The 25,990-nt window shown below is 41.7% G+C and overlaps 1 protein-coding gene across 1 annotated transcript in view; it reads right to left on the bottom strand.

Annotated features, from left to right (window-relative positions):
- Positions 1-4,769: 4,769 nt before the first annotated feature.
- The window catches only part of CABIN1 (calcineurin binding protein 1), a 112,868-nt gene continuing 91,647 nt past the window's right edge, over positions 4,770-25,990 (bottom strand). The window contains 4 exon segments of the mRNA XM_030958606.1: positions 4,770-6,176; positions 6,664-6,890; positions 8,610-8,774; positions 20,121-20,412. Of these exon segments, the coding sequence (XP_030814466.1) occupies positions 6,033-6,176; positions 6,664-6,890; positions 8,610-8,774; positions 20,121-20,412 (828 nt within the window). The 3' untranslated portion in view covers positions 4,770-6,032.

Here is a 25,990-nt window from a genome sequence, read left to right as displayed (position 1 = left end):
GGTCTCTGAAAGAGATGGGAAAGAAAAAAAATAGGCTGAGAAATAAAACTCGAGAGGGGGATATCTATGTCTAATCTGAGAGCAAAAACTACTTTTTACCATATATGTTGACTTGGCTTTAGATAGGCAGTTTCCCTCAGTAAGACAATGCACTCAGAGAGACATTGCAGAGTTCCTCCCACTGGGATTATATAAAGGCATGTTTTTCTACCAGCTACAGACACAACCATTTAATTGTGCAGATAAATCTTGCACGCAGGCAGAAGTGTGATTTCACTCTTCCCCTTGGTAGAAGTGATTTGGTTTTTGATTCTGCAGTCAGTGGCCTCAGCTCCACATCCCTGCTCCCTTTCCTGAGCTGCCAGATGGCTGCAGGACCTGATCTCACCTCGGGCTGCTCCACATAACACAGACTGCCTCACAAGATTTTATCCAGGCTTGAACACCACATCTTTCTCCCATCACTCTCAAACACATTTTCATCCCTGATTAGAATTTGACTTGAACAGAACTACCTCAAAGCACTGCTCAGATCCACAAGTTGCATGTTTGTCACTGACTCCTGGGCTCACTTGTGCTGGCACAAGCCCCACACCACTGCCATGAACCAGGCTTGAACTGATCAGGATTCCCCCTCACGAGGCTGAGCACATTATTTGAGCCATTTCACACAAGACTGACTGGCAGGAGATTCCCATGACACCCCAGTGTAACATACTGCACATGATGAACATGGAAACACCCAGGGGGCTTCTTATGGGGGAACTGAGGAGAAAAAAAGGGAAAAACAGTCACGGGGCAGATTTTGTATGAAAAGCAAGTATATGGTCGATCTGTTTTCCTGCCAGTGTCAATATTAATGGTGACAAAACAAGCTCTTGTTTTTTGTTGCCATGGCCAGGGACACAATCCTGTGAGCAGCCTGTGAGTATTCTCATCCCCTCTGCCTCCAACCAGACCATACATTATGCAAAGGACATATGGCACAGCAGCACAAAGCCCTCAGAACTCAACGGGGCAATGCACTGTGCTCTCAGTAGTTTCAAGACAGATTTTGGACATCCATCTGGGGTGGGGGTTGGTCCCTCTCCCCTTTTTCCCCTCCCTTCCCTGCCCTGTCCTAGGGCCCCCTCTAGTGCTCCCGGAGCAGGCAGTGACACTCCAGGTGACACGGGGAGCCCTGGGCAGGCTGGAGCTGCAGCCACAGCCTGCAGACACCTGCACAAGGCAGCTCTGAGGGCTGCACCAGAGCCTCTGGAGTTGGCTAAACAAGCACTTGCTGATGAGGGTCATCGTTACAGATGCATTAAACAGCAGCAGGAACAAGAATGTCTGTGCAGGGAGATGCACCTTTCAGTCTCTGCTGAGGTTTGCCTGGGGTTCTGTGGGTATTCATGTGAAAGAGCCATTTCAGTGAAGGCAAGTCCTCCTCCAGAAGTGTTGCCCTCTGCAATCCTACCTGTTGCACCATGCCCTGCAAGGACACCTGACAGTCCCACAAAGGCATGGCTTGGGCTAGCACAGCACCCAAAATCCATAAATAACATCACAACTTAGCATTACTGAATCCCTGGTCATCAGCGGGAAGGGAAAGATGGCAATTAACACTCAGCCTACAGTGAACCTCCTACCATCATCTTCAAATGCAAGAGCAAAGCCTCTTCATCTCAGCTTTCCATGACTAGGAGCCCACAAACTGATGTCTGCTGTGCTTTTGTGTTATCTCATTTACCTGCCACCCAGTCCCCTACAATATGTAAGCACCTGCAGGAGCAGAAATGAGCCGTGCCCAGTGTGTAACTGTACACACAGGATACTCCACAGAGGCTCCACCCTCACTGGAATTTCCAGTTCAATGCTGTGCTTTTCACAGTGGTGTTACCAGTGCTGTGATCCCACCCTCAATGGCAGGACTTGGTCTGTTCTCACCTGGCCCCTTTGCTTCCTTCAGTCCATTTTGTCTCCTATCAGCTTCAGCTGCTGCTGTGCCTTCCTCATCTTTTCCTGGTCCCTTTCTCCCTGACCATATGGTGTTTATTTTGGCTGCAAAAGACATTAATCTCATTATTCATGAGAAATCTCAATCCAATTAAGAAAAAAAAACAACCCCAAAAAACCCCAAACCAAACCAAGAGACAACAACTGACAAACCCTAGCACATAATAAAATTAAGGAGGTACTTGGTATCTTCCTTGATCTGCTATTTTGGTTGTGGAGGGGAACATTATTAGCTTTTGAAAAAAATGCTACAGCATTTGGCAGACAGTGGGCAGAAGCCACTAATGACAGCTGTGCTCAACAAAATTAATTCTTAGTAAAACACTAGTCCTTGTCTAGAGAGAGAAATTCTCAATGGTCTTAACTACACATGGATTATATAATCCCTGTGCCAGGAAGTGAAACTGCAAACAGCCAAACCCCAATAATAAATATCTTAACAATAATTTCACCTTAACAGTGAAAGATACCTGTGTGCAAGTGCCCAGTAGCAGCACAGAAAGGATATCAACTCTCCACATATTACTCTCCACAGCCAATTCCAAATAATTCCTTTTTCCCTCTCCTTTGGAACAAAAATGGTTTTGCTATTTGCCTGAAAGTCTTAAGAGTCTGGCTTTCCAGTAGCCAAAAAGGATTTGGTTTTTAATCAATTACTGTCAAGGAAAAAAAGAAAAAATAAAGATAGAGAAGGCCTCACCCCACTTGGTCACAGACCTCACCTTAAAGTTTGCTTTAGGCACCAGACATTCCTGTCCCTATGGCTTCCCAGGGAAAACCCAAACCAGAACCACAGCAGCACCACACTGCAGCTGCTGCCATTTCTTTGTCTGGCACATCAGAAAGGCACCTGGGAACAGAGATTTCAGAAGCAATGGGTACCCAGTAAATCCTGCTGGCAGATGCAGTGTTTACATCTGATCTGTGATTTGGTAAGCTGCATCTTGCCTAGGCTTGAATTTCAAGCTCTTAGCACCAGGATTAGACCAAAATAAAGGAATCTGCTCCAAGCCATGGCTAACTGCAGTTTTACTGCAATACTTTTTCTTGGTAATCCCACAAGATGACATGGCCCAGCTTCACAAGGTGCATTCATTACTCAGTGAGTAGCTCTGTTTGTGAGGATTTGTTGCTCTGAGCACCTTTAGGGATGGTTCTTCAGACAAACATCCTTATCTCAGTGCATCCAGGGGGCTTGGCACCTTCACCCCAAATGTGGCTCCTTCCTTGAACTGAAGAACTCCATCAGCTGTACTTACAGAGAAGAGGTTTCACACATGGAGAAGAAGAAAGGCTCCTTCAGCGCAGCAGGAACAGCCTTGTGGAGGAAGGGCCACAGCTGAGAAACATTTACTCAACAGCAGAAGGGCAGGATTGGAGGGAGGTGGCCTGTATAGATCAGTGTCAGTAATTTCTTGAGCTTGAGAAAAAGTCCTTAAACTACTCAAGAGCATAATGGGAATAAAAAAATCATAAATTTATTAAAAAAAAAAAAGGAAAACCAGGTAAGAGAATTCAGCATAGAATAAAACAAGTTGCACAGTTGAGTAGTTTGAAGGTTAAAAGGAGTTCAGAGCAGTCCAGCAAATGCAGTTCTTGTTGCTGGCAGGAACAGTTACACTTACTGTTCTAACTTTCCCAAACCAGCAAAATTTTAAATCCTTCTCAAAAAGCAGGACTAGAATTCAAAACAAAGCTCAAGACCAGCATTTTGGGAAGTCTGGAGGAAAAAACCCAGAACGCCTAATGCCAAGGAATCCTTAAGAATAATAAAGGAAAACCAACAATTTTCAGTGGTCACATTCAATTAGAAAATCAAATGCTTTCTACCTCAAACCCAACCTAAAGTGTGGATCTAAAAATTAAAATGTGATCTTTAAGTTAGCAATACATTTAAGAATACACATTAGCCAAACAGTCTGTGTAGTCTATTCCACTTGGGTGAAAAAGCCCTACTGAGAACTCCACCCTCCCCTTTCAATTTCTCATAGGCAGCTGATTTATTTCATTCTGTGCTTTCTTCTAAAAAACCTAAATATCATGCTTATCTGAAACTTCCTCAGCCTTTATCCTGGCAGTGACTACACAGTATGCTATATACTGCATTTATAACAGCCTACAGCAAATCAGAGTAAACACTGAAAACATTTTACTGAAAACACTTGTTTGCTTTTACCATCATTTGCCTCATCTTTTCTGTATCCCTCAATTATAGTAGGTGAACAAGTTACACAAACAGTTGCTAACACATCCAAAATGGGCTAAAACATCCAAAATGGACATGCTCACTTCCTTGTAAACCACATTTTCTTCAAAACAAAACCCCCAGAATTTGAGAACCACCTTGGAATACAAAGTTTGCTGCAGCTTCTTTTTATCCACAGTCCATTTATCATTCCTATCAATGAGATCAATCACTAATAATGGATCAAATACAAATTTGCACAGCCAAATATTCTGTGTGATCCTGTTCCCATGTGGTGTCTTCCTCCTTTATGCTGCTCATCAGCTTTCAAAGACACCAAGATGGGTGAAAAAGAATTCACATCTCAGTGGGGAACTGAAGCCACTGCAGCAGCCCTGGCAACACTGGGTTCTGGTCACACACACCAAACCCACCCCAAGAGCTCTGGCAGCCCTCTGAAAATAAAGGGGCTCCCATCAAGTCCCTCCAACCCTTTTTTTGCTACCCAAAAAATAAAAGGAAAGAGGAGCAGTGCTCTTCCAGAACCATGGCACCTTGTGCCCTCTCAAACAAACAGAGACAACAGTGCATTTCAACTTTATTAGAAAAGAAACCCAAAAGTTTATACAAAGCTCTGCATTTTACAGAAAACCAACCCCCCAAACACAAAGAAATCCGACATTGCAAGCTGTATGCAGTTTCTGTTTTCATGTACAGACATATATATATGTACATACACATATATATATGTGTGTGGGAGCACGCAGTGTATATATAGTGTGTGACGTCTTTTTTTTGCATGGTTTGCATTCATTATTTTACAAAGTTAACATTCAGTAGAAAAAAAAAAAGGATTTTTGTTACCATTATTTTCTCATATAAATAACTGTGAGCAGTCCCTCTGCAGATAGATAAAAAACACCTTTTCGTGTCATTCTGTAAAAAACAGACATTACTGAAATGGTACTGAAATCTTTCAAGTTTTTTTTTTTTCAATACCACCATAAAAATATCATCTAGCCCCCAATTCAAAATGCTTGTCCAAGGCATTAGAAGAGAAAGGACTGTAAGACAATTCTGGAAAGATCAGTTCTTTAAGCCAACATTCAGGTAGATAAATTTCGCTGGACCTCATACATTGGTGTGAAATGAGCACAAACAGGAGACCACTCTCTCTGTCTGCCTGGAAAAGCTGGTTCTTTTGTCTATTTGAAAGAGTCAAATTCCAACCAAGCCCCCAGCAGTGTGAAGGAGCTGACAGACCCTCAGCTCACTCTCCTTGCCCCATGACAAAGCCACAGATTTTCTCGATGCAATTAAAACCTCTACCAGCTCAGCAAATGTTTCCTACTCCATTCACCTTAGAAGGAGCTGTTGGATTAATCATGGCATGGTTAGACAGACATCAGGTTGCTGAATTAGTGGGAGAAAAACTTAGCTAGAGGGGGAAAATACAAGACAACTAAAAGGAGGAAAACACTAAAGGAAAGAGCTACTGGAGCAACTCCCAAGGCTCTGGTTTGGAGAAGCAGGAACAGTAGAGAGAGAAGAACTGCAGCTCAAAACATCCTTGTGTTTACTGAAGTTCCTGGCGACAGTGTGATCCAGGTTCACCAACTGCCTGGTAAACAACCAATCATTCTTTCTGTCAAGCACCATGATGGGGAGAATGGCCAAGAGTCTGAAGGCAATACAAGTGGCCGTGGTGATAACAAAGGGAATGAAAGTGAAGAACACAATGATGCCAATTAAATGGAGAGTAATGCCAATGAAGATGTTTCAACTTCCAGAGATGCTGGCAACAAGAAGAATGGTTATGTGGTTGGTGTTGATGATGGCCAGAATTCATTCATATGTCCATGTAGTCATCATCTTCATCAGTATCACTTTCCAGTGAGGACTCCTGGCTTGAGGTCTCTAAGATTTCCAAAGCTGGCTGACAAAGGCTCTCCTTCTTTACATTCGCTGCAGACTGAGCAGACAAAATAGCAGACTGATCCCAAAAAGAGAGAGAGAGAATATATTGCTAAATAGTCAGGATAAACCCATGAGCACAGGGACAAAAGCCCACTGGTTGCTATTCCTTCACATTCAATAACTGCCTTGTGCTGATAAAAGATGTCATCCTAATGTAAAACCACATAACATTTACAGTAGGCTTCCCCACAGTAAAAGTTCTGGCAGCTTCCACTCATCTAAGAACTGCAATGGGTCACTCAGCCATTTCTGTAATTTTTTCCAAATCCCTCAGAAAAGGGACAGGGACTAGAATAGCTCTCATTTCACCCACAGCCAGTATTTCACCAGTTCTTTAGGAACTGGCTCCTGCTGGTAAGAGCTAGCACCTCCTTCCACTACTTATCTACCTCTGGTTATGAACTGGGGAAATGAACTGTTGCTTCTTTCATACAAGTATTTTATTGAGGGGAGAATTAAGATAAAAACAATAATCTAAAAAATTACTGTTTCCCTTTTATTACCTTTAATTTTTGCTTGGTCTCTTCTGAAATGCTGCCCTTTGGAGAAAGGAGGGTGGGAGTGGGTGGAGTGACAGTGATCTCAGGTGGAAATTTGGTGACAGATGAAGGTATGAAAAGCTTTGGCATGTTGGGCAGAATGCGAGTTTTTACTCGGGTGCCATCTGTCTTGTTCTGCTGACTTCCCAAAGTCTGTGAACTGGAGCTGAGTTCAGGCTTGGAACTGGAGGCTAAACACAAAACAGCAAGGAAAAAATATGTTAGGAAGTTATCTAGGATTTCAGATGTCAAAGAAGAGGGTGGAGTTCATTGTTAGATGTAAGGCAGGCTCAAAGGCCCTTCTTCAAGCCTCGCAATAACCAAAGCTTAGAACCAGATAAAAGATTGTATAATGACAACTGGAAACCAATAGTAATTTAAAAAAATCTTACTGGGTGTCAGAAACTCAACCTGTCCAAGCACAACAAATGGTAGTGCAGCACTGGCCATCTACATGTACTACAAACACCATCTTCCCATTGGGCCAGATGCAATCATCTCCTGTCTCTCCATCCTGCAATGCAACAACAAAGTTCTCCTGCTTTACTTAGGAGTCTTCATTTCCTCCACCACAGCATTGTCTCTTCAATTACTGAGACAGCAACTGCTCAACAATTAGAGAAAAATCTATGGTAACACTTGTCAAAATTTGCCCATTACAAATCCTCCCATGATCCTGCCTGCTTGGTGTGCTCCTGGCACTGGCTCCCACACTGGTGAGCATCATTCCCACCTCCCTCCCCAGTGCCTCAGCTTGGGGCCTCTACAGTGCAAGTTGCTCAGTGTTTATTGAGTACACCTCACAAAGATCCAGCCCTTCCCCAGGCACTATCACATGGCAAAATTATCTATACACAACAATAACCAGCAGATGACAATGCTGCAATGTTCAAAACTGAGTATTTGTTCAAAGGGATTTCTTACTAATAATGCTGCTTCACATGGAGTCCAAATTATTTTTTAGAAACTATATAAATGGAAAGACCAGAGCTTTTCTGAGTCTGGTAATAATGACAGGTGCTCATATACATTTTTTCAGATCCAATATTGTCAAATCCATCTCCGGCAGATATTGGGAATGGACATGGCCACTTACACACAGCAAAATAAAATGCCAGTTTCCTAATGCTAGCCTAGAAACAGGCAGCATCAGAGCAAACTACTAAGGGATGTAAAATTGAATTGCATGTTCTCAACAGCACACAGGAATGTAAGAGCTGCCACAACAGATGAGGCATGGCTTTCCATCAAGGCCAGTGACCCATCTCCATGGGCAGCCAATCCTTCCAGACAGTAATCAGACACAGGATAATCTGCTGCCACAAATAAGGAAAAACAAGATACCCCAAACATGAAAATCTAAATTATGCTTGCCTGAAATACCAGGTTTTACATTTTTTTCAATTAAAACACCAACCTCTTCTCTTGGGAAGAGGGCAGAGGAGGGATAGAACACACTAACTGCTGTAATGCTGGTTTTTATGTTTACTTAGACTGAGTCAGTTTTGTGAAAAACCATTTCCTTCTGCTAAATATCCCAATAGTGCAATCCAAACTGTTATCATACTGCCCCCCATGTAAGACTGCAATTAAAAGAAAAATTCTGCTTTAAAGGATGCACAAACTATATTGCATGGAAGCTGGTACTGGAGGTTTTTTAGCTGGCTTTGCTGCCATGGTATTTAGCATGCCAGACATGCAGCAAGCAGAATGCCCACCAAGGGATGAGAGGGCTCCTGCCCAGGAAGCTCAGGCACTGCCAGGAATGCATCCCAGCTCTGCAGTACCCGACTGCAAGGCAGACAGAGAAACTGAGGCATGCCAACCCATGTCCAAGCAATCAGTGCCTACAGAGGATGCACAGCTCACCACCCCATTTCAGAATTGCCTGAGGCACGGGAAGCTCCTACCTGGGGTACAAACATGTCCTGAATTTGTGCTGGGCACGGGCTCCACGTGCCAGCACACAGGCTCTGGCGGTGGCGCGACCGTTGCCATTTTCATCTGCTGACAAAGCCGGGACTCCTGCTGCTGGAATCCAAGCCCCTCCAAAGGCACTTCAAGCTCTTCTTCCTCTTTGGTAATGAAATATAATTCACAGATTAAGAGACATCCTGATCTCCCTCCTAAGCCTCAATCCTTTTGCTGTCTAACCAACAGGTAGAAAAATCCTTTTAACCTTTGCTCTGTTTCTAAACCATAACATGATGGAGTGAAATTAAATATTGGCAAGTTAAGATGGCAAAAGCAACTTTTTCATATTAGTGCCATCAATTCAAACTCTTAAAAATCGGTAAATGTCATCTAAAAAGCAAAGGAAAAAAATTTTGATATTGACATTTTGTCATCTCTGCACGTCTGCAGAAACACAGAGAGCTGAGCATGAGCTGGGCTGAGCTTCCTTTGGAGCTGTGAGGGCTGGGAGGAAGAGCTGCCACGTGCAGAGCAAAATCCATCACCCTTAATGAAGGACCAGCTGTGATCAGTGGGGCCCTCTGTGATCTCCAGCCACAGGTACCTGCTACACTGAGCACAGCTCAGTGCCAAGGAAGACTCATTACTGTGAACATCCACTACCAGGGCCAAATCCATTTCTCATGAAACCAATATCAAGTGATCCTGAATGCCCACTCTTCACTGATACCTCCACTGTACCTCTATAAATAGATCAGCCTAAAATTCCCACCTTCTGCTATTCTAGAACCTGGGATGTTTGTAACTCAGAATCCATGTGTGTCTACAGCTTTGCTGTTCTGTACCAGCTGTAGCTGCTTTTAAAGGAGTGCAGTGTAAATCCAGCTTTCTGACACACTGGGCTGCATGTTGTACATAGCAGGAGTCATTTTCACTGAACTACTGAGACCTGCCAGTGCCCTTGTGAGGCAGGGCAGTGAGCCTTCCAAGGATATGGACACAAAACAAGCTCTGATTCTCTCTTAAAAATGAAGGCATTCTTCAAAAAACAAAGGGCTGCCTAGTCTAATTTGAATCACCTCCTATTTCCATAGGCTAAGGTTGTACAGGCAGCTTTCATGGACTAGCACATGCAGTGGATAGTCACAGTCTCACTTGCTCTAAAATTCTTTGTATGGCAAGGCTCTAAATTAATTTGGGATTTTGACCATGCAACATCTTAAAAAGGAATACATATTTTAACTTTTCTTCATTGGAAAACTGCTCCCACCCCCTCAAGTGTTGAAAACACTTCTCCATCTCCACCAATATAGAGAAGATCTCGGAATTTACCATGGTAATATTCTCCTGTACAAGAGTTCCCCTTGCAGAAACTGCTTCAGAAAACATCACAGTTTAACAGTCTGATCTATGCAGTTTGAGAGATGCAACTTTTTAAAAGAGTTATCATTTCTATGGTTCTTGAATGACTTGTATGAAAAAAAGCTCAGGAAAACAGGCTGTTCTTTCACCCACTAATTTTCATAGGTAAAGAAAAAGCCCCATCATCTAGACTTGTAGCTGAAAGCTCACATAACCATTAAGATAAATGAGATTGCTTGTAGAGAAGTGTCCAATAGCTCCCAAAAAGGAAAGGTCACCCACTACAGCTCAGTTCACAGGCAGCTCCTGTTCTGAGATGTTCCACTCACTACCCAGCACAAAATGGAACAGCCTAATGCAGATGAATGTGCTTCTCGTTCTCAGCACTCTCCTGCACATTTCTCTCTGGATACTTCAAAATACTGCACTTGGAGCAGGAAAATAATACTTGCATCTGTACATGTATTAATAGACCAAATCAGCTGAGAACATGGCAGAAGGAAGGGCTTAACTGTAGGGAGCTCGAGTAGGAAAATCCCAAAGCATTGTTTCCCTTCTGAAGAAGCAGAGGACAGCTGAAGGATCCTTGGCTCTGCCTGCCCTTTCCAGCAGCACACAGGGATTTAACCCCATGCTGCCAAAGGAGCAGCCCCAGGCCAGCACATCCACATCCCATCCCATGGATCCCATCCCATGCATCCCATCCCGTGGATCCCATCCCATGGATCCCATCCCATGGATCCCATCCCGTCCCTGGTGCTGACCACAGACTGCAGTCTGAACCCAGAGCACTCCCACACTGACATGGCTACAACAACATCTGAACAAAAGCAGGATGAAAATGATGATTTCAGATTACTCCACAAGACAGAGGAGAAGTCAACTCAACTTACTCCAGCCCTCCAGAATCACCATCTTAAGTAGGGTAAGTACTAACAGAATCTTTCTTATCCACTTATTAACCCAGAATACAAACCAGTAATTAACTTAGCAGGTACAGAAATACACAAACAAAATGCAAATCCTACAGCCTCAACTACACTGCTAACTGAGAGCAGTTTTGTATCTACTCTACTACTTAACTACATTAGGGACTTATTAGTTCACAATACAGAGTAAGAGCTCCGATTTGCATTATTATTTAATGACAAAACTCTACTTCTCATGCTGATTACAATATTTGTTTGATTATGAGATATATCATTGCTTAAACTGATTTGCCATGCTTTATTTTAAATAAATTATGGCCCACTGACAAAAGCTCTTTTGAGCAGCCTAATTCTAGGAAGATGCTACTAGACTGGTATCAGTCTGTGCTCTCTCAAGAGCCATCAGCATCCTCATACACACCTCCATCTTCCAGAATATATTTTTCAAGCTTTGAAGATGCAGTTCTACAGTGCAGTAAAATTAGATTTCTATTTGAATAAAATATCTGACAGCGATTTTTAACGTAGAAGTGAATGGAAATGAAAGGGCAGGAGTCCAGCACACTGTGCATTTCTATCACTGCACTTCTGAAAACAATATTTGTTAATATTCTATTAGAATGTGCCTCTCAGTACAATAGAAATCAAGAAGCACTGTTAATCAATCCCTTGCTGTCAGAGAAGTTCAATACAGTCACAGAATTCTATTTCCTGACTGGGTCATACACTTTATTCTTTCAGGACTGTGCAATTTTAGGTTTTTTATTTAAATAGAAACAATATCATTCAAGTGACCAAGTTAAAAATAAAGTTAATAAACAAAATATTTCTTAGACTTCTTGAAAATAGCAAGAATTGGTTGTTTCGGTGTACATATCATAATTTATACTTTAATATATTGCACAGATATTTGTTCTCTTTTCATTACAGACAAAAAGATCAAAACAAGGAAGGACAATCAAAAATATACAGCTGGATCTCCTCATTATTTGTCTAAAACAGATTTCTGAAGAGAATATTTTAATATTTGTTTTGAGGAAGATGCTGTTAAAGCCCTGAACATAATGTCCTAGTTCTTCTAATAAAAACTTTCCCCAGGGAGGTAAAGACTCCACTAACTCGTGAGCCACAATATTCTGCACAAGTGTGAGAACACCAGAATGTAAGTGCAGCACATTCTGAAGGTGTTCAGAAGCTCAGATTTAATATCAGTTAATAAATCTTTTAGTATTACCCTGTACTTGTACTGTCTTGGCAGGTTTTCAAACATTAGCTCTACAAACCCAGTTTAAAATCAAACCAGATTCTGAAGATATAATATGCAAGAGACACTTGTCCCCAGGTGAGGATGGGGCAGGTGCTGCACTCTGGAGACCCATTTAGCACTCTCACAACACAAGACACAGAAATTAAGCACACAGAGAAAAGCACAGATTTGCAATGCACGTCACTATTGATACTGAAAAGTTCCTCTCCAATCGAGCTGCATTACCAGAAATTTTTTTTTAGCCTTCCCTTTCCCAACAACTGCCTAAATCCATATAAAATAGTACACGACACAGAAAGAGGGACATCATACCTTTCAACATCTCCCTGCTTTAGTGAGGAAGAAACAATTCAATGCAACAACCTACTCCAGCTTTCCTCTCCAACCTCTTCCCACTTGTTGCCAGGGTAACCAGTGTTTGCAGATGCCTATAGCGGGCGCCTGGGTTCATGACTTCATCCCAGTTAATATCCTCTCCCAGCTCCTCAGCACAGAATGCACACATGCATTCATCCACACACTATCAACACACTGATTACACAACCCTGCAACTGCTCCTGTACCCACACTGCTCACTCTGCTATTCTGCTGCACAGAAAAATCCAAAATAACGCCGGCAAAAATAATCACTTGGCAATTTGAAGATGTGGAGAAAGTTTAAAAGCAGTACTAGTGTAAGCAGCAAGCAGCTGCTCTGGTCCCTCTGCACTGAACACTGACTGATTTGATTTCATTGTGCTGTCAGGTATGAGGCATTAACATCAGTGTTATAAAACATCTTGTATAGAGTTTAAAAAAATTCTTTAGTCATGCACTAAACCTCTAACATTACAACTGGAAGACAAGCCCAGAAAATGTGACTAGCACCTGGAAAAAACATTTTCCAGTTTCTAACAGAAGCAGTTTGAAGTATTACAGCACAGATATGTTAAAGAATACAGGCAACACAGAGTGCATGCACAAAGCACCATTTCATTATTGGAAAGAAGAAGGAGCTAAGCTTTGAACTCCAGGACAAAATATTAACATCATTTCAAAAGAAAATACAAGGAGAAGTGAACAGACAACAACCTCAAGTGCTTAAATAAAGCACTTAAAAAGGAATACATATTTTTATATATATTCATATATATTTTATATTACATATTTTTATGTATTCCTTTTTAATGCACTTGCACTACTTGCCTTCATTCCTCTGCAAAACCCCTTCCCCAGCAGTTCCCTGTGTCAAGACAAAAACCTAAAAATCAGTAGGATTTAGCTGGTTTGTGCTACCTTGCCTTCCCACCGCTTCAGAAGAGTAAGGATTGAATTCTGTGTGCCTCCAGACTCCAGGAAACCCTTCTCTTCCTAGTCCCAGTAACAACTGGTTTGCTCTGCACTGGTGGCCACCCACAGCACACAAACTGTTCCCAACTCATTTGCTGTACAAGGCAGGGAATATTTGATTTTTTTTTTCCACCCGATGGAAACACGTCTGATCCTTTGCTCCCTGACATAGTGGAGAAAGCATCTTACCACATTTCCAAGGAATAATACTAATGTGAAAACAATTCACTTTCTCTATTCCATCTGCCTTGCTCTCCAGCGTGCTGGGAATTAATACAGCTTTTTTCCCCACACAGCAGTTGCAAAGGCCATGGAAAGCCTGAATTTGAAGGAGCTCAGAGTTTCCTTATGAGCTGTGCTACCAAGTCAGCAGAAAGACTGCACTGGAACAGGGGTTGGCTCAGCTGAGCAGAGTTAAGATGCAGAAACACAGAAACAACAGAGCCTTTAGCCATGAGGTACCAGAGCACAGCAGACAGCCAGGCTACCTCGCTCATCACAGCATGTGGCAGGTACACTTGGTAGCCTTGCTTTCTCTAAATTCATTCCAAATATCCTGCTATTAAATGTACTTCTAAAAAAGCACTGCCAAGTGCCTTTAGTGCATATAGCTGTAGAAAGAAGTATTTGACTTGAAATGCCAAATGCAGGAAATTACATTCAAAGCTGACACACAGAGTCGTATGTTAAAAATTAAGCATTGGAGTAATTTTGGAGGCAAAAAGCTGCAGAACACAAGTTCTATTGGCCCTGAAAGAAAAGGAATTCAAGCAGTCTGGTGAACAGAAGTTTGCAGTGCAATAGCACAGCACAGTGCTATATTTATCACTAGGTCCTGAGCAGGGAGAGTGTACTGTACAGTCAAATGAGACATAGCCCAAAACTCTTCCTAATGCTGAGGTCAGCTGTCACAGACCATTAACAGACTAAAATTCAAAATGGGTGGCTGCTTTGAAAGTGCTTCCTGGAAATAGTCCCTGGCCCATGCTAACTCCCAGATCCCTCTGACAGCCATGCTGGGGCCAGTGTGACAGCAGAGACAGCAGAAAGAGACAGACAGGTTTTCCTGTGCCCAAAACCATTTCCTGCCCCCAGCAGCTGTCCTAGAGGTGCAGAAACCTGGCATGCATGTAGGTAAAGAAAAACCCTGAAGTTTAATCCTTTCTCTTTTTTTTTTTAAACAAAACTTCAATTTAAAACAGCAAACAAAAGGTCTGGATCAAAAAGACAACAGTTTGATATTCAACTACATGAACATTCAAATGGCTTTATCAAAACACAGCTAATTGATATTTGTTTAATATCTGGCTCAGCAAGGACACATCATCTGGAGAGCATCACAGCAGCACCTGTGGACAGCAACAGTCATTTGCAGTCTCCTGCTTCTGGAATTTCTCTGTGAGTTGCCTAACAAAAGCTGTAAGAGAGCTTCCCCTTAGCATCAGGGTTTCACCCTCCTCTGCCCTGACAGCCAGCTAAGCACAAGGAAATTAGCAAAAGCAGCTGGCAGAAAAATCTCTCAAGCGAATGTAATGACACCCCACAATTTTCTAAGTACTTTGTAAGCAACACAATACCTGTGCAGAGGACTTATAACTACATCTCTCTTCAGTCTGCCTTTGTGCAGGAATATATGTAAATTTTATGCTGCTGACAGCAATCTAAAACTAGTGAAACTGAACCATATTGCAACCATAAAGCATTGCTACCACACTCCTTGACAAAAATCTCCAAAAAATGTGTTTCAGTAGTGCAAAACATCCACAGGGCAATGGCTCTCCAGGATTTTCAGGGAGATTTAAGAGTGCACAGGGCTAGAGAGGCTCCTGGAGCACAGACCTGCCCTGAGTGCTAAACCCTTGCTTCAAACCAGCACCTCACCTGCCTCTGCTGGCCCCTGCCCTGTTTGTTCTTACTGATCCAACACAGGTGCATAAAAATTATGACAGTTTTAATGTCAAAGGATTTTCTGCACTACATTAGATTGAGTAAATAAAACTTCAGGAATCTGAAGTGTAGATATCAGAAATAGACATTAAGTGTACTGAAAAATTCTTGTGCAATGAGTTTGTTTCGACAGGAGGTAAATCAGCACAATTTCCAAAGGGAAGGGAAGAGCCATCACTGACTGGTACTGTCTGAGCACTGCAAAAAGGAATTAAGAAGTCATTCACAAACAGGAAACCCCTGCTGACATTCAGCAGTCGAGTTGTTTTCAGAGTGCACCCATTGTGAAAAATAAAAAGCTTCACAAAAAGCATGGATGAGACAAGGGGAAGTGAGAGTACCAGAGCCAAGGAGGCTGAAGCAGCAAGAGATCAGAGAGTGCTGCAGAGCCCACTGGGGAAGCCTGGCTGATCCCCACTGATGACTCTTCAGTCACTCACAGGTGGGCAGGAGCTTCTACCCCAGCATTTAAAGAAGAGGTTTTAAAGCCCAGGAGAAATCCAGCCTTGGGAACTGAGGAAGGGAGCTGTCAAAAACCAGAACAAGTCAACAAATCAACACTCTCCTCAAGAAATTGAGGAGAAAGCAGTGGAAGTGAGATGCACACAAGTGCCACAAGAAAACAGAGCAGAAGAACACATGCATTGAAGAGAGAAGCTCCATGCCAGGTAACTGCAATCTGAAGTTAGCTCACATCAGGCCACAGGTCCTTGGCCTGCCTAACTATTTTCTATTTCATCTTTTTTTGAGCCATTTGCTGAGAAAACTCTGTGCTCTACAGCACAATTTTGAATTCAACAGAAAAAACAAGGTAAGACACTGACTGCAATTAAGAGGGTTAACTGGTACTACTTACAGTCATTTAAAAAGTACCTGAAAATTTGAATTGAATTGGATAGTTAAAATAAGGTATGGACAACAGGACAAAATACTTTTGTGTAAGAAGAAAACACTGAACTACAGGCTCCTAATATCTGTGTTTGTCTTTGGAAATCCATGACAAGCAAACCCAGGAGCCACTGAGACCAGTATGAGGTTAAGCTCAACTTCTGATGGCAAAGTACAAGCTCCATTATTTCACCCAGTAACAGGAATTATTTCACCATTATTTCACCCAGGAACAGGAATTGTGGGTGTCCACTGATGGTTGGTATCCAGAAACTGCAAGGAATTGAGGTGGGCCCTTGTGCCATGCAATGTTTTAATACAAGAGATGCTGCCAGAGCAAATTGATGGTTCACATTCTCTGTAGTGATGCCTTAGGAAAACATTCAGTTCATTCCTCAGTCTTCTGAGAACCTAAAGTCATGTATCAGTTGCTAAAATAAATTAAGTTGCAGACTTCAGGGAAAAGATGTTCCTTACACCTCAAAGCTCTCCTGTGACTCCAGCACCCAGTTATCCTACAGGGTGAAATGTCACATTCCAACACTACTGAGTGTTACTGAATTCTTAGGATTTCCCACTTCAAATCCCTCTTTACTTGGAACATTTGCCTTTCAAGGATTCTGCAGCTGCCTGCACACACTCAAACAATTTAACTTCATTGCTCTCTGTGTAATAGTTGTTCCTCTTTCCACACAACTGTTCTCTCTTGTATTTATTTCTTGTGCTTCTGAAACTTTCCAAGTTCTACAGGCTGAACTATATTTACACCTCTACTTCCCCTGTTGTGCCCATTTCACAAACATCTGAAATTACAGCAGGATATTCCCATGGCTTATGGAGTGCCACTTCCCTGCACAACACAAAGAATTGTCTTCCCTAGCTTTGAATTTCTAACTTTGGACAGCTTTACCATGACCTCGTTTTCATATTGAACTGCTTAGGCCTTAAATGGACAAAAAATTAATAGTGGGGAGTCTTCTACTTGGATTTTATATTCCAACTTGGTAAATAGCTGGTTTTAAGCAAAACACAGAACTTTAAATAATTCCAGGTATTAAAACCTTCTCTTGGTATCAGAACTCAAATGTGAATGTCTTCCTGTTCATTCCTCATAAAAATCATTATTGCAATAAGGACAGCCAAGAAGAAAATGTCAGGATTTTTCAGCAATTTAGAACCATGTAATAGTGGAACAGTGTGACAGGCTGGAGGGAGTTTACCTTAATTGTCCTATTTTAGCTTCCCCAGAGAAATGTTAGGCTGAGCTAGGAAGGCTCAGAGTCCCAAGCACATTTTTACCCAGATGTAGGAAGGTGTCTTGCTGAAACTGCCACCATCACCCCTCTGCTGCTGGACTCCATCTGGCTGTGCTCTGCACCATCAGTCATGCACCAGACAAAATCTCAGGAAAACATTTACATCAGAAATGAGTGGCACAGCATCAACAGTGCCTGGAAAAACAACTCCTTTTTCTGGGTGAAATCAGAGAAAATGAGAGTGGCTAACACTCTCTGATGTGTAATACTTCCACATGAATAAGTAGGTACAGGTAGAGGTTATGAGATAAAAAAGTTGGAAACAGTTTACTCTAAAAATGGGAGGAGTTTTTACCCAAACAGAACTAAAGGAAGGCAGATGAAAAAGGGTTGTAACAGAACTATAACTAGTTCTTTTTAGAGAAGGTGGATGCAAAGGTAGGAGAATTAAAAAGAAAAGAGGAAGAAAGGACACAGCAGTAATTGGTGTCTCTCTCAGCTAGAGAAATGACCTGTCAGGTAGGGCTGAGAGCCAGATACAACTCAGGCATTCAGCACTGAGCTTTGGAGAGAAAGCCTCTTGATGTTCAGTTTCAGGGGTGTAATTCTGGCAGCTAACCCTTCCATCTCCCTCAACCAAAATGATGTATAGAAAACATCAAAGAAGAATGAACAATACCTAACTCTACAACCTTAACAAAGCCCAGAAAGTCAAAAGATTACAATAAATGTTCCAATCACTGCAACGAGGCCTGGGGAGTTGCAGAGAGGAAAGCACATCAGAAATGCTCCTGAGTTCTGTTTGAAAGCCAGAAGAGTGCCTGAGTTCTTACCAGCATTGTCATTCCTACACCAGGCTCCTTAGCAAGCCCATAACAGCTTCACAGAGGATTCAGTTTTTCCTCCCCTGTTGTCTAGGGACAAACTCAAATTACTCCCTGCTGAGCAAGCCAGACAAGACATCTTATGACACCAGGCAACACCATTCTTTTGCTTCCCAAGGAGAGTAACAGATGCAATTTACACACAGACTAAGCCATTCCTTCCTCATCACTCCCCTTTTCTCTTTTCCCTTCCTAAGACAATCTCTCCCTGGAACTGTGAAAAAGGAAAATTAGACAATACAACTGCTAGATGTTAATACAACTGCTGATAGTAGATGTTAAATTTCAGTTTTGTTCCGTGCTCAGAGATTAGCAAATTGGGAAAACCTATTTCTCCCTAACTTGCTCTTCACTGCTGATGAATTCAGACTGTGTGCATTCAAATAACAAGGCTGATTACATAAGGAAAGAAATGACATACCAGGAGTATAAAGACAAAAACTTTACAAAGTCACAACTCCAAACTAAGAAAACCTCCTGTCTCACGGATCTGGACACTAGCTCCACTGTCTCTTCCTGCATGATTTTCCACAATACCTGTTTTATATGTGATTCATTCATAACTTTATCTGGGCTCCCCTGACTTGTCTAAGGCATTTGGTGAGTAGTGCTGGGCCCAGCCTTGTAAACAGATGGAGTGAGCACAGGCAGCAGCAGATGCTTTTTCAGACAGTGCTTCTGTTAAAGCTGCAACAAAGTACAGCCTATGGCAGGTGCTGTGCCACCTTAACATGCACAGTGTCCCACAAATATTGCCAACCACCTCTTTGGGCAAGTCTGAAATTGGGTCTGATCTTACTTCACTCCCCAAAGTGGATCAGTATTGCCCAGCACAGAGATTTTTTGTCTGCTAACAAGCCAGCCTGCCATGACAGCACCAAAGCAAATGACAGCATTCTCATTTATTCTTTCCTCATCTAGAAAACGGTATAGGACCAATTACATAATACAGTCATCAACAAATCACACAATCATGCTATAGAATAAATAACATTTGTTTGGCTTCTTCAATCCTTTCCTGTGCTCTAACCTGGCACATAACCACACCAGGGCTATAAATAACATATTCCAACATTCTGGTCCTGTCAGATGCTTCTCTTCTGCAATGTGAAACATAATAGTGATGATAAGCTAACTTTGTAGACCATGCAGAATCTTGTTCATCAGTGTTATGTATCTCCACATTCACATATGCTGGGCAGTGAGAGCTGCACAGCTAATTATGTTAATCAAGCACTTCTAAGACAGATTTAGGCTACTAACCAGTTTATTTTAATTGTAATCACTTTACCTTAAATCTTTTTAAATGTTAAAAGGAATGGATCCTCAACTCATTGAGGAAAACAAAATAATTTTCATTTTAATGCTGCTAGAGACTTCAATTCTCTAAAAGAGATGACTATTTTCAGGCTGCTATTTCATGATTTCACATACAACTCACATGGAGTGGTCACTCTTTTAATCTATCCCATAAATTAAAGTATTGATTATACAGATCCACTCCAGGACCAAGACAAAAACCTGCGTAGCCTTTTGAAAGTGGGGTAGTGATGAGAAAAGGGGACAGAACCAGAGCTCAGGCACTACCTCAGCATGTGGACTCTGATCAGAGGGGGCCAGAAGGAGCTCCCTGGCTGAGACTTACCAGGAGCAGCATCCCCCATGCTGGGGGCAGCCTCTGTGCCCTGGCCCCGGGGCTGCTCCGGCTCCCGCTGCGGCTCCGGCGCGGGCGGCACCGAGCACACCGAGGACGAGGAGGATGAAGAGGATGAGGCTGGCTTGGATTTGGAGTGCAGCTCGTTCAGTCTCAGGAGGTTTTCAGGAGTCACAGTGTCTGGATTCACTGGGGTGGGATGCAGTGTGGCTGGGGCTACTGGGAAGAAGCTCTCCCGGGTGTCCTTCGGGTGCTTTGGGGTTGTGGGTGCTTCTCCTGTGGCCTGCACAGAAAAGGGGCAGCAGTGAGAAAAACTCTGCAGGGCACTGACTGTGCTACCTGCAAGTAGCACATTTTATGGACAGAAAACACTCTCTTTAAAGTGAAGATAATAGAACAATGACTCAATCACTATTCTAAAGAAATCTTTTCTCCTTTATGGATTATTTTTCTGTTCTTTATGGTCTGTTTATCAAACTAGCACTTGAACACTTATTCACATTTACAAAGTTTAATTTAACACATCCCTCACAACATAACATGCTTCCCTGAACTCTGTAATTAAGCATGAGTTACAATCTCCTGTAAACAGAAACATATTTCTTTCATTTAAAAATACATTGACAAGTGCTTGACCTGAAAAAACAGATCTGCACTGCTTTAGGAGACTTTGCAAATTATCACAAGAAATAATTCTTAGTGAATGATGTGAGAAAGAAATGGAGAAAATAGAAAAAGTATTCGCTTGTGAAATAAGAGATGAGAATAACTCCAAACCATAAATTCCTGACAAGTGCAGAACTGATAGCACTGAGGTCCAGCTTGGAGCAGGCTCAGGGAGATCTGCTGCCTGTGCACAGCAAGAGAGGCACCAAGAGCAGTGCTCCTCTCCAAAGCCAGTGCTAAAAATTGAATGCACTGTCATTTATTATACAGACAGAAGGTAGAAGTGGGACATAAATTCACCAAAGAAGGGAATAAAAGTACCCATAAAATTGATATCTTCTCTGTAACTTTTATCAGTAATCAAATAAAGTATTCTTGCTTGTGAGGCCACAGAAAGCATTTATTTTACACTCTCTGCAGTCTTCATTTAATGGAGATTTATTGGACCATAAAAGATGCAGTCAGACAGAATTCTCAGATGTTTAATTGTTTGCCTCATGCCTCTAACAAGAAAAAAATCCTCCTTTTAACCATGGTGATAAGAGTAAGCATGTCTGAAACAGAAACAGGATTCAGCTGTCAAATGTAAAATCAAATTGGACCCTAATGTCCTAGATGACCAAAGATTTATTACAAAGCCAGAAAAGTCAGTAGAATTTCACTGAGAGAACAGAGGAGGCTTTCAGGTGGAGAAAATGCATACTTAAAATTCAAAGGTAGAGAGCACACAAGTACATTTAAAAAAAAATAATTGGCAGAATGTATTTTTGAAGTTCCTGAACTTGATTAATCAATCTCTAAAAAGCATACAATTAAAACCTGCCAGATTCTATGTGTACACAAAAAAACCTCAAAAACAAAAAAACAAAAAACCCAGCAGCTATATTCACAACAATTACCACACTGGATCAAAAAAAGGTCTGTTTTGCCTCTGAAAGCAGCAAGTTTCTGGTGCTTAAAGCATCGGTTCCAAAACTAAAGGTCTCAACACACAAATGGGATCACACAAACCTGAGGGAAATGAAACTGCAGGAGCAAGCCTTAAGCTAGAAGTGAGATCACTTGAGGAAATGTTTTCAGCTGTGATTTAAAGGGAAAGCCCTTCACACCCATGCACTTCATTAACTTGCATAATGGGTGATGTAGAACCTGACATTTCTGTGCTTGTATTGTATCCAGATTTTTTTCTGGAGAAACACAGGAAGGTACTACTTAGGTACATAGATGTTAAAAATGGATCTGCACCTCAGATCTCTACAAAAATGCACAGCTATTTGCAGAGCCAGAAAAAGGACATTTGGAAAGTAACTCAGCAGTATTTGGATGGTTTTCAGATGAAAAATGATTAGAGAGAGTGCAGCCCCATGGAATAATTGCTGCTGGAAGGGACCTCTGGAGGTCTCCAACTTCCCAGTTCCATCAGCTCACTGGGGCCAGGGCCAGCCCAGCCCAAACACTGCCAAGGAGATTCCAGAGCCTCTCCAGGCCCCTTTCTAGTGTTTTACCACCTTCCCAGTGAACATTTGTTTCCAATCATTTAATCCAAATTTCTCTTGCTGCAACTTTCAATGGTGCCTCTTGTCTGGTTCTTTCCTTTCTGCTGAAAATCACAATTCTATAACCTTATCCTCCATTATTCTTCTCCTCACCAGGATGAAGCATCCCAGCTCTTCTTCCAGAGAACTGAAACATTTTATTTACAAAAAAAAAATAAAGCTTTTGAAATAATTAAAAAATATTAAAGCTTAAAAACATTTTATTTACAAAAATAATAAAAATACAAAAATAATAAAGAAACGTGATTTTTCTGATTCAGGAAAACCATGACCAAAAATTGCAATGTGTAGTCAAAAAGTGCAGCCTTAAACAAAAGAAAGCAACACCAAGATAATTGTGTTTATACTTTAAAGGGAATTTTCCACATGTGACCTGGTGAAGACTTGTCTTGAGCTGCTGTAAACAGACAGGTTCTTTTCAACCCAATGAAACAAAGACTTTGGGAGGAAAAACAAAAAAAATCTCAGACTGATCTTGGGTTTTTTTCCAAAAAAGGGGTGGGAGTGGAAGAAAAAGGAGAAAGCTCTCTTTAAAATCAGAGCCAAGCACTAAAAACCCATTGTTGGTTACTGTCCACTGTGCAACTCACAGAGCCTTAAGAAAAGGGATTTAAACCGGCTTTGTGTGTTTTTACTGCACTCAGGAACTGCAGACCATCCAAAAGCTGGAAGCACAAAGCCCAGATGAGCACCACAGTGAGGCACAGGTTCTGTAAAAGATTTTGGGTTTAGTGTAGGGGCAAGAATCCCAGCACCTCTGATCAGCAGGTGATGCTACTCACAAAAGGCAGCTCAGGGAATGTCACCAGCTCCACTGCTCAGGACTTATGGGACTACATTTCATCATCCTGCAGATCTCCAGGAAAACAGGACCTAATAACACCCAGCTGAGAAATAAACCCAGAAAAACTCACCACAGCAGCCTTGGATTTACCAGAAGCCTTTTGTTCATCTATCTCTACTGTTAAACCACCAGTAAGGTAGAATAAAGTTTGTTTTCCACAGACAGACAGTGGGAAATGGAGAGGCAGTGACATAAAACCTTACCAGTGTTTTATGTGGTTTCTCATCAGAAGATTATTCTTTAGTTTTTACTTTGCTGTGGTACTAAGCCCAATCTCAGTCAGTTGTGACTCAGAACTTCTCCTTTTCCCCTCTCCAATCCACCTCACCACACTCAGTGCCTCTGTTACCACCACAATTACAGAGCGCCTTTAGTCACCAAGAAGAAATGAATATTTTCTAACATTTAAAGTTACTTACAGAACATGTGAATATAACTGAATTAAGATAAAAACTCTTATCTGATTTCTTCCTGTCTTTCATTGTAATTACAAGTTCCTGTAGACAAGACTGGACTTCCTTCTAGATTTTCTAAAAAACATGAGGTACTGAAGGGTTTGCAGTACTACTTTTGTATTGACGACTATAGCAAAGTGGGTAGAAGAAATATTTAAGGCTTATTATTAATATCCAAATGAGGTGTCGTGGATGATCCACTGCTTCCATGAAGAGCCCACTATCTTAATTCTCTTTAAAAAACCTAGCAAAAACTGTTTTCATTTTGAAGAATGTAAAAAGCTGAAATGTAAATGAGTAACTAGGATGGATGCCTGTGTGAATTGTGATTAAATCTGACTTAGGTTGCAAAATCAGTCTCTTCATTTGTTAGAACCTGGACTACTTCAGCTCAAAGAGCTCATTCAGCTTCACAGAGGTGATGGACAAACCCTTCCCATGTTGAAAGCTGATGTAAAAACAAGCAAGGAAAATGCTGGAAATCCAGCACTGGGACAGCCTTTCACCAATAAAATTATCAGCAAAAGTGCAGAATTTTTTCACAGATGTTACTGGAAAAAATAGCTCCCTACAGTTTCCCAGAGAGGCACTTCAGCAGCAGCTAAAAGAAATCCAGCATTAAGATAAAACATGAGCAAAAATTTACTCTGCAGCCTGTGAAGTCATAACCCAGAGAACCTGACCAAGGCTCTGTTTCTACCACACTTGCTGTTTTTAAAAAACACATTTTGAAAAACAAAGAAATTCTCCAGCAACCTTCCCACTCCTGCTTTCGGGAGAGCTCACTGCTCTGTGGCTGTGGGAAAAATTAACAACCAAATGTTCCAGAAAGGGAAAGTGACAGCTTTCCCAACAAAAGTTTCCTAATGAAAGATGCTGGAACTGCAACTGTTACATAACATTTTCTTGTGATTTCTTTTTTTTTTCAATTACTCCCATGCCTGAGTTTAGCACTCTAGTGGGACTGAAGTCAGAACCCACCTCACACAAAGGTGTTTATTTTTAAAAGGACACCAGAACATCCCCTGTCACACAAACTGCCTGAACAATTTGCTGGCCACATTCCACAGTATAACCACTCCAACTTCTGCTCAATATTGTGTTTTAATTAAATTATGCCTGTCCATTCTTTTTTTTCCCCCTCAATCTCTCTACAGCAGCATTTGAAATAAATAACATTTGGAAGTTTTCTTCTAGGTGCATCACAAATACCAGCAATATCCATGATCAGGATCCTGAAGAACCTTGTATTTCCCAAGACCACTTTATATATAGAAAATAACAAAGGTTTACACACATAAGATTGAACTTTAGCCTAATGAAACCCCCCATTAACACAAATACAAGCAGGGGCTCAATGTCCTGCAGCCATATTACAGCAACACTTCCATACACAAAAACATCATTATTGGACCAAGAGAGACCAGGTAGCAGGATGAAAAACATTAATATACAAAGTAAAAGATAAAAAGTGTCTTTTCTTTCCTTCATGTTCACTTAATGATTGCTTTCTGCAGGAGACAGAAGGAGGAGAGCTGTTAATTATATCAAGAATACACCTCCAGGATAGAGTGAGAGGGGGATGCCATGGCAACTGGCAAATGCAACAGTGAGCAAAATGGTCACCCTTTGGTAGGAGACCATGAAAGAGCTCGTCCTTTTGTCCCCCCCATCGCCACCTCCTCCTTCCCCCTCCTTTCTTGTCATCTTTGCTGCATTAATAAAGCATACAGACAACTCAGGAAAAACAACTTTTTCTGTAAGCAGTCTCTGACGTCTTGATGTGCAGGAAGAAAAGATGAAAATTAGCAGCATGTGGGTGGAACAAAAAGGGGGAGAAAACACATGAGGTAGAAGATGATTATTTTCTAATTATTTAATATTCTCCTAATCTCCTCCCATTCCCAGCAAAGCGCCTTTACAGAAGGCTTTTAGCTGTTTCCTGAAGAGAACAGCTTGGTGGTTTGTTGCTTTGTGGGTTTTTTTAAATGTGAGAATTTGAGAAGAAAACGCTCTAGACACCCAAGGCAGTTCAAAGAAGTCACTCTCAAGTTTTCTCCTTGAAGAAAAATGCCTGAGAGCCCATGTCACTGCAGTGCTGACTGCATTCCACAGCAGAAGGGGAAAAATCCATGGGAGTGCCCTCTAGCTTCACTCACAGCAGAAAATGTTTTCCTGTTCCAAGTGAAATATCACATTCCCTGTAAGGTCCCATCACCAGAGCCATGCTCCAGAGTCCATCTGAGCTTCTTGTGTGTGGGTTCAGCACAGCCCTCACAGATCAAACCCACCAATGACCCCAGAAAATTCCTCAGTATGAGGCTGTGGATTCAGACTACT

This window comes from Camarhynchus parvulus, chromosome 15 (assembly GCF_901933205.1).
Source record: "Camarhynchus parvulus chromosome 15, STF_HiC, whole genome shotgun sequence".
NCBI lineage: Eukaryota > Metazoa > Chordata > Aves > Passeriformes > Thraupidae > Camarhynchus > Camarhynchus parvulus.
This window is presented reverse-complemented; position numbering and strand designations above follow the sequence as displayed.